The sequence below is a fragment of the Lissotriton helveticus genome, chromosome 9 (genome assembly GCF_964261635.1).
Source record: "Lissotriton helveticus chromosome 9, aLisHel1.1, whole genome shotgun sequence".
Lineage (NCBI taxonomy): Eukaryota > Metazoa > Chordata > Amphibia > Caudata > Salamandridae > Lissotriton > Lissotriton helveticus.
This window is the reverse complement of record NC_136070.1, coordinates 122116234-122128553: the sequence shown is the minus strand read 5'-3', so window position 1 is coordinate 122128553 and position 12320 is coordinate 122116234. Positions and strand designations below refer to the sequence as shown.

The window sequence follows — 12320 nt, the reverse complement described above, 5'->3', positions numbered from 1 at the left end:
GATTTCAGGCTTGCATAAAATCGGGCATGTGGGTGGACAGACAAACGGGTACTACATAAGAGGTGTACAGCGTGATATACATGGGAAAATGCATACAATGCAAATGCTACTATGTAAATGGCACAAAAAATTCAGTGTAGTTATCCGGATATATGTAGGGATAATAAGACAGATATACAAGAATCACTTTAACTTTACAGACCTGAAGACAGATATGCGCCAAGAGCCCAAAGTACAAATAGGTGGCGACCCAGGCTAAGTAATAGTTTGCTACAACCCAGTTTTCTATCAGTGATAACTCATTTGCTGCTCATAGGGGCAATCCAATGCCCCTCTCAGCCTCTAAACAGCTACCCAGGCAATGGTCTAGATTTGGTTTCCGCCAGAACATGGCATTGGCAGACATTCAGAAGGCCAAATATACATGTCACAGAAACGGAAGCAAACGCAGACAGGTAAAGTGGGAACGAGACAGACGATCCCTTTAACTAATAAAAAACAGATACATTAGAAACAAGCGGACTGACACATAGACCAAGACTGATATAAACCGAGTGAGAAACAACAAGACCTAAACAAACAGAAAAGTACATGTTCTGAAAATCAAATTAAATACAAAAATAAAGAACAGTGACCTTCCTAGATACACATATATTTTCACAAAAAATAGCTATGAAGGCAGAGTGTGACTTTGAAAATGTCTCTCCCTGTACTTGTCAATCTAAAGAGTAGTCTACTTGTACACTCTTACAGGTATGCATTGCTCTACAGATACACTATCGTTTATTAATCTGCGTGTATGGACTTCTGTCAATATATCTGCGCTAATGTACAAAATAGAATAAAAAAAGAAATCTAGTTGTACGTCAGTATCTCCACCTTTTCCAATCCATCCATGTTTGGGCTACTTCTAGCTGGCCGAACATCAGGTTATCGTTATTCTTGCTTCTTTATCTCCCTCCTGCTGGTACAGCTCCAGACTGCTCTATCCACCTACCTGTCCTTCCAACTACCATTTCAGCATCTGTCTGTCTACTTAATTTTCTGTTAACTTACAATCAAACTGCCTTTGTCTTTCTTCATGTTGGTCTAGCCACCTCTAATCTGTCAATTCATGTATATGTCTATCCACCCACTTATCTATCTTCCCATCAACCTGTTTATTTATACTACCGTTTAACTATGTTTAGTTTAGCTACTTACTAAATGTCAAATAACCTACTACCTAGGTACCTTTAATTCTGTCCACCCACCGGTCTATCCACTTACAGGTCTCTCTACTCATCAGTGCATGTAACTATGCATCTGTCCGTTTGCCGGTCTATCCACAGATTAGTGTGACCGCATGGCTGCCTATCCATTTATCTACCCACCTACTAGTCAACCCAAGTATCACTCCGTCCAACTGCCTCTCAAATATTTGTCCCCTGATCTACCAGTCTAACCACCTACCTGTCCGCCTATCCATCTACCCAGCAATTGGTCTGTCCACCTACCCGTCCGTCTATTCATCTGCCCAGCATTTGGTCTATCCACTTACCTGTCCGTCTATCGGTCTACCCAGCAATTGGTCTATCCACCTACCCGGCCATCTATCCATCTACCCAGCAATTGGTCTATCCACCTACCTGTACGTTTAAGTGCCTGCCTATCCACCTATTTTTCCATCCATCCACTTATCTCCCTTTACACCTACCACCTCTCCATGTACCTGTTCATTACCATGTCTATCGCTTCGTCTCTGTGTCCGTTCTACACACATGTTTCACCCACCCCTTCAAGCGCATCTTTACAGCTACCTGCCAAGTCTCTTGCCATCTAACAAACATCAATATCAAACTGTTCTGCTGACTACCCAGCAATCCGTCTATGTAAGTCTCTGACTGTGCTCATGCCTGTAGATTTACCTGTGCTACACCTATCGAGCATCCTCTATACCACCTGACTGCTCGACTACCTATCCGTCTATATGTAAACACCTATCATGATCTTTTTATCTACCTATAAGGCCACACTAACCTGGCTGCGTGTCTACCTGTTTATTGTTTCGTTAATAAAAAACAACCACAATGAGAGAAAAACACAGCAGCAAATATTGACTTGTCCACGCCTTATGGCTGTACCAATCTATCTATCCACTTTTCTTTCTGCAAAGATAGTGTCTAACCTCTCACCGACCTATCTAGTCTAGCCACCTACCCGCATGGTCGTCTCTCCACCTACCACTGTTCCATCCACCTGGTTGTAGGCCCATCTACCCAAAGGCCCATCCCATTGCGCGGGAGTTAATTCGAATGTATATGAATCTAGCTGCTTTTATCTTGATTTATCCGTCGGCTGACCCATCTGCCAGTCTGCCCACCTACCTGCCTAACAATGTATTCACTTGTATAGACATATATAATATATAAATCTAATATACACCTTCAAGTCTGCCCATGCGTTTAAACCCATTGGTCGGTCAAAATCTGTTTCCAGCTCCCTCTATGTCTGTCTGCCCGCCCGATACCTGCATAACCTTGGCACAAACAAAACTCACCTGTCCTCCTGAGAAAGGCGCCCCTATGATGGCCACCGAGTGCGCGCATTTATTCTGCAGGGTCACTGCCCGGTACTGCTTCTTCAGCAGCCGCACAAAGTTGCTCCTCAGTGACATGGCGCGCGCTCCTGTGGGGGGTATCTGGGATCAAGTGTCTGGCGCTCGCACCTGTCTCGATGGCTCGCGCGCTCCTAACGGGCTCGTGCAGCCTCCGCTCCTCAATGCAGCTGGGAGATGCTGCGGTGCTTTTCTGCCTTCTCAGTCGCCCCGCCCCGCGCGCGTGTCACTGACAGCTCCACGCTTTGGACCGGTGACGTCACGGTCGCAGGCTCCAGTGTCCGCGAGGCAGATGGTCGCTCCTCCGCCACTCCCCCCTGCGTGCCAGAATGTGCCCGCCTCTCTCTTCCGACCTCGACATCCACCAATGACGACCCAGCATACCGGAGGTGTGTGCGCTAGTGTGGGAAGAGATCAACTTCAAGGGGGGAAAAGACCCTCGAGGGTAACTGGGGCGGGACCACCAAAACACCGAGGGCGGGGGGCAAGCGTGGGCACGCTCAGTCTTCGACAGCCGGGCCTGAGACCGCTTCTTTTTCCAGGCGGTAGTGAGCGGACTCGACATCACAGGCGGGATAATCAAACTTGAACTTGAACTAGCCGGCTCCACCCGCCCATTGAAGCTCCACCGCCCATCGGAAAGCACGCAGAGAGTCGGGGTTAACTAGCAGGCAAAACACCAAAGTAGACCCTTCCGAGAAAAGTTGTTAATGCACACCAACTTCACCTTTAGTTTACTACCCCGGCACTACTGCAGTCTTTTTTTCCTTAACGCACTTCATGTTATTTTATTGCGGACACAATATATAGAAATAATTAGAGTGGGCGAGCCAACAAATTAACTGGAAGAGCCGATCTAAGGGTCTGGCTTGGCTCAAAGAGCTCTTGCACGAGCCCAGCCCTGAAAATGTTTGCCATGTAAATCATCAAGCAAACGTCAAGTAAAATTGGATAATACAGTCTCTTTAAAATAAAAGAATAAACGCTTTTCTTTACACGTGACAGCTTTGACATTAATAAATCACTTTATAGCTTCATTGAGAGGTAATGAAGGGGATTGGTGAAGTTGCTTAAGAGTTTGGTGAAGCCGGGATTAATCCCAGGGGGCAGATTTATGAAGGCCTTGCGCCGCCGGTGCGTCACTTTTTCCCATGTTAAAAATGACGCACCGGCGGCGCAAGGCCTTCATAAATCTGCCCTCAGGTTTTCTGATTTCACTTTGTACAAAACAGCCACTAAATAGGTGTCTATTTCTCTCTTCTTCTTTTTTACCTCAAATGTTCACTCTTTGTTTTCAACTTTGAGCACGAAGTTCGAGCGAGTCTGGCAGGCAGAAGCCACATGAAAGCTCGACTCGTTTGGGCTCAAGGTTTCAAGAGGACCTCGAGCTGAGCCAGAATCCAGCATTTGGCTCGAGCCTGGCTCAGACTTTAAGTGGCTCGCCCACATCTAGCAATAATTTAGTAGCAGTCACAGTCTGAGTGGTGGTGGGGGTGGGGGTGGGGCTGGCAGGGACAGGTTGAGAAAATCAAATAACGAGTGACTGCCTGTTCTTGCTGTAAAAAACATTGTAAGAAAGAGCTGAACTATTTAAACAATGAACGCTGCATTGAACAGTCCATAGGCAAAACTTTATCGACGTGTAATGCTCCCTAAAACATAATACGCATAAGCCAGTATTTGCTTGTGTGGACCTGCAACAAGTGGAAAGCTAACTTAATGTTGCTGTTCAACAACTTAGCTCCAACCCCACATTCCCTCACCAACTTAATGTCATCATCCGCCTTGGCATAATGTACCATCCATAGGTATATCCGCTCTGCTCAAAGGGACCACTGCATTAAAGTCTCATTATAGTCAGTATTACTCATCAATGGATAGGCAGATCTCTGCTGGTGTCGCTACAGGGATACGTTAAGGAAGTCCTGAAAGGAATAGTTTAACAGCCCTCCTCCTCATTTTACCTAAGATACAAATCACAATGCACTGGGGAAGGTGACCTGTGTCTGAGATTAGGTGTTGGATATAGGATTCTGTGTACTGTCATGAACAGCTGGGCAATGACTGGGTGCTCATGTCACCTACAACATGGCCAAAACACATCATGGGCCCACGTGACTGGCCCTTCGGGGCCTTGAGATTCCCTGGACGCTCTGGGCGACACTGCTATATGGTCTGAGTCAAAATCGGTGGGATCACTAGCACACCTATGATTGGCATTGAGCGCCCTGCGGACACTTTTGCTGCTGGAGCCTGTGATGGAGCAAGAATTCGCACGTAAAGCGGCTTGCTTGTAGTCATGAACCTCGAATAACAATAATAAAATATAACCAACATGTTTGTCTTACTAATTTCCCATTTATTCTGACATTTTGGGTATCCGAGTGATGCTTGCCTATGTGTTTATTAACCTTAACAAGCTTGTTTCTAAAAGATGTCCGCTTTGTGTTCTCACATGCCGAAGCTTGTCCTGCCGCTTTCTGCTTTCTGTTCGTATCGCACTAATAATAATGCTATAGTTAATATAAAGTAAGGGGAGTCATATAAGGATTCCTGGTATACAGTGTAATAATTTATTTTCTATATTCTAAATTGTTTTCGCTTACTTTACATGTATTGAAAATCCGTGAGCATGAGGGATGGAAATACTCCATATTGAACAGCCTTTCTGCGCATGACAGTCTTCTGCCGGTGGATGAGCTCTATGGCATTGAAACCCTGCCAAGCCGATGTGTCTGGGAAGATGCACCTTCGCCTAGCAGAAGAAGCTGAAATGTTCTAAATGTATCATAATTCATAGATGCGCCATTGTAATGTTGAGATTTATGTCATGGGAACTCCGAATTCAATAGGCGGTCCCAAATCATGTAAATTAGGTCTTGTAGAAATGAAATGTGGTTGGTGTGTTGACCTGGCCTACTTGTGGACCAATCGAAATTGGGGATTCTTACACTTGCAACATTTGGGGGGTGGTACACTGACCCGAAAATAGTATGACTAGCCTAGGTTTAGCTAGAGAAATTGTCCGACTTGTCCGAATAGCTGACCTGTCACTGACCCAACGCACTCAATAGGTGACTGATACAGAGAGCTGCGGAGCACTCTGTCCGTAATTTCCAGAGACCCAGGGGGTTTGTTGAGAAACCTTAAGTGCTGGCGGAGCACTTTGCTGGGGAATTCGATAACCCAATCAGGGTTCTGACTGATAGCTGCAGAGAGGGTGGAGAGCAGGCGTTGCTTCCGAACTGCGGGTGCTGGTCTTACCTTGGTGGTCCTGTCCTGATCCTAATCTGGTCTTCCTGTCCTGTCCTGGTGTGTCCGTTCTGCACCTGCTGGCCTACTGGCGACTGTCCTTCCTTGGGGTTTCTTCTGTCCTTAACTGATCCGTGGCCAGGGTTGGTCTTCACACCATACTAGATAAATATAGTGCTGAGAAATCTATTCTGCATCTTCTATTTTTCCTCTCTTTGCTTTAATAAAGTCATACTCTTGCATATTTGAATTTCCATGCTTTTCACACTACTAAATGAAAAGGTCATACATTATCGTTGTTATTTTAGCATGTTCCTATTGTTCCCTTCCTTTAAGTACAATCCTCTATACCGTTCATGAAATATAGATGTTCCTTATCTTTACCTTCCCTTAAGCTGACTGAAATGATGGTTCTGGAATTATTAAACACAAGGAAGGTCCTAGGGGTAAGTTTATCGACCTCAACTGTTAAATCCCCTACACAGAATTGACACCAACCAAAATTAACAGTGAGTCCAAGAACAGACAATGTACCCAAAATATAGCAACACCAGGGAGTAGTTTAATTATAAACAAGTTCCCATCAGTCCACCATCGAGACCGCCCTTCATCATCTGGGATCTTTTATGTTTATAAATAACACATAGAGGGTAAAAAAACCTGGGCTGGCAGATGGCTAGGCCATGCACAGGAAAAACCGTAGTGTTATTATAGATGTGCGAAGAAGGCGTGTATACTCGGGGAACTGAAAAGCAGTGCAAAGAAAAAGTGTGTGTGAAAGAGAGAAAGGCTCTAAAATTAGGTCGTGATCGGGAAAACAATTTTAATAGACACCCTCACACTCCTAAATCAATAAAAACAGTGCAAAATTAGTGGTGTAACAAATGACCACTAAAAAAGGTGTAAGGTCGACATGTTTCTGCAGACAGTTGGAGTCTAGTGATCTCCTGCTGCTTCTTCAGGACCATTAGTGCTACTGCTGAATTAAAATAACAAAAACCATATCACCTGATGGTGTATGTGTGTTCATCTTCTCATCCTAAGAGAAAAAAGATGTATATAGAAGGGTACAAAGTCAAGGATACTTTTAACAAAACTATGTGCCATCATTTTAATGTGCTGGTCGTAAACAATTATCGACCATCATCTCGGACTGTCAAGGTCAGTCACAATCACCACTACAATCAATGTGTAGAAGTAAATTCACTCACCCACGTGAGTGTGAGGGTGTCTATTAAAATTGTTTTCCCGATCACGACCTAATTTTAGAGCCTTTAGAGTCTTTCGATGGTGGTTCTGGAATTATAGCATGTTCCACTTTTTACCCACCCCATAGCTACATGGTATCCCAGAGTTTTCGTAACACAAACTAAATTGCTTTTCCGTACCCATATTTTAGGGGTAATTCAACTGTGATTTTCTAGTATGTACCGCATTCTTCCCTTCTTATAGTTACTCCATTAGAAGTCTAAATTCAGAAATTTCTGATTAGCATGTTCCTTGTTCTTACCTTCCTTTAGAATTCTAAATGGTTGGCCTGATTTATTTCTTATATGGATACGTGCTCTTTATAATCTTAGTTATTGACAGTTTATTGGCTGTAAACCTAATGTTTAATGAAACTGATGAAATCTAGATAAAGGTTTTAAAACTTCTCGTGTCTCTGGTTATTAACTGAGTGCAAATATAGACAAGTATTTTTTGGGTGTCTGCCTTTCTTTTACAGCTAGCTCCCTGATCCATTGTGATCATAGGTACCCGTAACAGTGGATTGGTAAATCGGGTACACTGGAAATAAAATAGGAAGGAACAAGGGTTACTGGTAGTAGAGTGTAAGGTTACCCGATTAATGACTATGGTAACTTGGAATTTCTATGGGCCCGATGTGTATATGGTAAAATTATAGTCGGGTGACCTGCGCGCTCTATCACCTGTACCCTACCTGATAACCCATTGGACACCGTCCAGGAAACCCTTGGGGAACATTGCACTGCAGAGGCGGGGGACTGGGTAAAGAAGGGGAAATGCATCACTGTGTTTATGCTGTCCTAATGTCACCTGCTGAAAGTATTATGAAGCTTTAGTATGTGCTATTTGAATATTTTACCTTTGCTATATTGTTGTGAAAGGGAAGTTTGTTAGTCTGTACTTCATAAAATTGACTAAATAAAAAATAAAAACCTGCACTCAATATCCTGGTAGCTATGTCCCAGGGGAGCCAGGCTCTACTTAGAGGCAATGTGTAAAGTATGTATGCAGTACTAACACCGGAATTAAGTCATAATTCAAAACAAAAAAAATCCCCAAATTAATTAGAAAAATAGAGTGAACATTAATAAACAATGACAAAAGTCTGATAAGGGGAACCAAAGATATGAATTTTCAAACTTTAAGTAGAAATATTGCCAAGAAACACAAAATGCCAATGATAGTTAGTGATCTTGTTCGAAGAGGACATAAGTGCATTTGATGCTGACCATGATGAAGCAATTTGAAAACAAGAGGGAGAGCTAGGACTACTGGACAGCCGGCCTTGTCACAATAAGTAATACAAAAACAATAGAGACAGCCGTTTTGCAAAAGAAAAAGAGTAAAATGGAAACATCTGATACCTTTAAGGTTTTTTAATAAAACCCTCACACACCAACCTGGTAGGTGTCATGCTTCATCATCGGGTCCCAGCTGAGTAGCCGAATGCTACTCCGCTGTGCTGCGATACCTGGTTACAGTGGAGCAGGTTTTACGGTGTACGTGAGAGTGATGGAGTGTTGAGTGAATGATTAAAAGCACCTCAGGATTCTACCTGTTGGATTTATTTGTGGTGATCCTGGGTATGTTTAAAATGAGAGTGTGGATAAACAGTACTATGTGTAACTGTATAGTTTTTATCCAGTGGTGTTCAACATGTTTCAGCCCTCAAAAATATATAAACGGGGCTTTCGCTAGGACCTCTCAGTAAAGTGAGTGCAGTGAATAGTGAGTGGTAAAAAATCACCACATGTGAGCCTGCTCCGGAGGACACTACATTGAGTGATGCATGACGGATTTTAGCACTATCCCGAAGTTTGAGGCTCAATCCAGAGCCGTACGTCGCACTCAATATAAAGCGCAACCATTTAGGATTTAATAAACTGACTTTGTTTCCCAGAAGGCAACGTAGTTTTCCTTCAGAACCGCCCATCTAAGCACGGTTCCATTATGCGCTTTCTGATTGCCTCTGAAGAAGTTAATACACGAAACACGTCAGGCTAATCAGGTGCTTAAAGTGAACAAACACGGGACTGCCCATACCAACGATTCACTTTGGGGAAGGTACGTGTATGTCGGTGTGTGGCTCATCTGATGGACACCCCATGAGCTGAATGTAACAAGCGGCCATCCTGCTGCTGAGCCTGCACCCACCCCTTGGAGGGAGGCCGTGGGACTCATGTACATTGCATCTGTCCGGCATTGGATCAGGAACATCGGAGCTGGTTAAAGGCCAAGTTCAATGAACATGGAATACGTACATGCCGTTCCGCAATAATACAAGTCCTGTGTACAGTGGACCCACAATTGATCTGCAGAACAGTCAAACTTATTACGAAGTTTGAGAACAAAAGAAGACTCATCGTAAAGAGCCAATAAATAATTTCGAACTATATATGAATTCTTGCACAGGACTAATACAAATCATGATCATGTGATCTGTAATAGTATTGATTATGCCTAGTAGTTTTATAAACGGTTTTAACCTTCAATTATGCACGCACATTGATCAATTTTAAATGATGTACTCTATTTTTGTTATGGTTTTTATTAACTACACAATAAAAAAAAAATACATTGTGAGTCCGTTTTACGGGTCATGCATGACGGATTTAGGACTATCCTGAGGTTTGAGGCTCAATCCAGAGCCTTACGTCGCACTCAATGTAAAGCGCAGCCATCCAGGATTAAATAAACAGACTTTGTTTCCCAGAAGGTAACGTGTAGTTTTCATTCAGAACCGCCCATCTGGGCACACGATGTGGCCGAATAGGGAAGCACGGTTCCATTATGCGCTTTCTGATTGCCTCTGAGGAAGGTAATACACGAAACACGTCAGGCTAATCAGGTGCTTAAAGTGAACAAACACGGGACTGCCCATACCAACGATTGCCTTTGGGGAAGGTGCGTGTATGTCGGTGTGCGGCTCATCTGATGGACACCCCATGAGCTGAAAAAAAAAATATATATATATGTTTGTATTTTATTTATTTCATATATCACAGCAGTAAAAAAGGGAAATAAAAAACACACCACCACCCAAACGTGCAAGTCGCATGCAAGGTGAGAAAATGTTTTAAAAAAAATCATTTTTATAATAATAATCTTCATAGAGAAGATAGTTTGCTTCATAGTGGGCAGGTGTACTTAGTAAAGGTATAGAAACTCTTTTTAGTTTTATCCAACATTGCATGTCCCTTTGAGTGACCTTCTCTATGTTGATTGAAACCCTATTGTTATACTCAGGGCTTTAAGTGGGCCGGGTCTCACCGGGTCTGAGACCGACAGTTTTTTAAAGGGGGCCTCGAAACGGGCTCTGTTTTGTGCCTGCTGTCACTGCAGTCCATTTTTTTCTGGACTGCAGTGACAGCAGGTACATCATGTGCTCGTGCTCACACTGCTCTCTTCTCTTTAGTGGCGAAGTTACGTCATGATGTCACGACAGGTGAGCGTTATAGGGGAAGGGAAATCCTTTAAAGAGAGTCATTTTCTCTCTGGATTTCACTTTGCTTTTTAAATCTCGGGAACAGCAACACGGTCCTGGTGTCCCCACGGCTCTAAGTGGAAGCTTTTTCAATATTATATACAACAAGCCATAGTTGCTGCTTATTTATCTAATGCAACTAACAACCATTGACAAAGCGAATAATCCTGACTTGTTGTAGGTATGATGTTACTAGTTGTATTATATCTAGATGTAATGATAGAAACAGCAAAATATAAGTCGGGCGGCACACTATGCTAAGTACAGATGTTTTAGTTTAAGTGTTTTAAAGCCACGCCCTTAATTACATTGGCCACGCCCCTTTGAGAGACCCTCCAGTTTTTTCATCCAAATTAAAGCCCTGGTTATACTTGAACCTCCTTGCACTACATAACATTAAATATACTTGCCCCTACCACTGTAATCTTCTCCTTTGCCTGATGGAGGTAAAAAATTGGATGAGTTTGAATCATCTTCAACTGAATGGTGCTAAATCCGAAATAATGACATTTGGCCAAGCCAGTGCACATTGGATCCATGATTGGTGGCCCTCGGAAATGGGGGAATGCCCTGTCCCAAAGGAATCAGTTCGCAATCTTGAAATCCACATGGATAATAAATTATCCATGAAGGACCATTTAAATCACACCGTGGGCACCTGTTTTGGAATCATGCGAAGTTTACGTAAGGTTTTCAAATGGATACCAACAGAAGCACGCAGAATCCTAGTTCAGGGCCTTATAATAAATAGGCTAGACTATGGTAACTCTCTTCTGCTTGCCATAAATGAGTGCCATATCAGGAAACTACAAGTTGTGCAAAACACTGCTGCTCGTCTGATTCTGGGCCTACCAAGACGATCCCCTTCCCTGCCATGCCTAAAAAGTCTACACTGGCTCTCTGTTAAAAAAAGAGCCATCTTTAAAACCATGTGTTTGGTCCATAAACATATGTATGGTATTGGACCAAAATACTGGAACCGAAAATTGACATGGTACCAGCCTGGTCGACAATTGAGATCAAGCTCTAAGTTTCAGCTCACGCCACTTAGAGTCCAAACCGCCAGAAATGGCGGACGTGCTTTTTCCCACACGGCACCATCTCTATGGAACAAACTCCCTTTAAACATACGTACAACCATCGAACTCATGAGTTTTCAAAAGTTGCTGAAAACATGGCTTTTTAGTTAGGCCTCCATTTCCAGGATCATTCACTTTCTTTTTCTGGGATTGTCCGCATGCGCCATGAGACTCCCCCCTGGGATGTGATATGTCTGCGCAATATAAATATCCAGACTAGACTAGACTTTTAAGTACCCCTGTTCCATCAGCTCGCTCTCGACCTTCAGTACTTCTGTGGACACACCAAAAGCAACCACATCTCATTGCCCACTCCCTCCCACTCCCTGCTCTTCCTTTCTTCCCAGTCCTCCTTCACTGTAAATATGGCATATATATGATCATTCTTTCATTTATTGTCTGTTTGTTGTGCCTCAATTGTTCACTCTGTTTACTTTCCACGAGACAGTCCTAAATGCTATCAGTCAGATTGTTTATGTATTGTATACTGTTGATACTGTACAGCATTTACTTACAGACTATCTCTTGCAGCTCAGATGATTCATTTGGCAAATAAATGGGTGCAACTAGCAGGGGCAGCTCCTCCGTTAAGGCGGAAGAGCGTCGCCCCACTAACCAAATTGCTCCCAGATATGGAAAAATAGAATGGTAATAAACTTAA

The 12320-nt window shown here is 43.2% G+C and overlaps 1 protein-coding gene across 1 annotated transcript in view; it reads right to left on the bottom strand.

Moving 5' to 3' along the window:
• ARG2 (arginase 2) overlaps window positions 1-2769 on the bottom strand; it is a 62387-nt gene extending 59618 nt beyond the window's left edge. Inside the window, exon 1 of the mRNA XM_078659590.1 lies at window positions 2540-2769. Within this exon, the coding sequence (XP_078515716.1) occupies window positions 2540-2656 (117 nt within the window). The 5' untranslated portion in view covers window positions 2657-2769. The remainder of the gene's footprint in view (window positions 1-2539) is intronic.
• Window positions 2770-12320: the final 9551 nt, after the last annotated feature.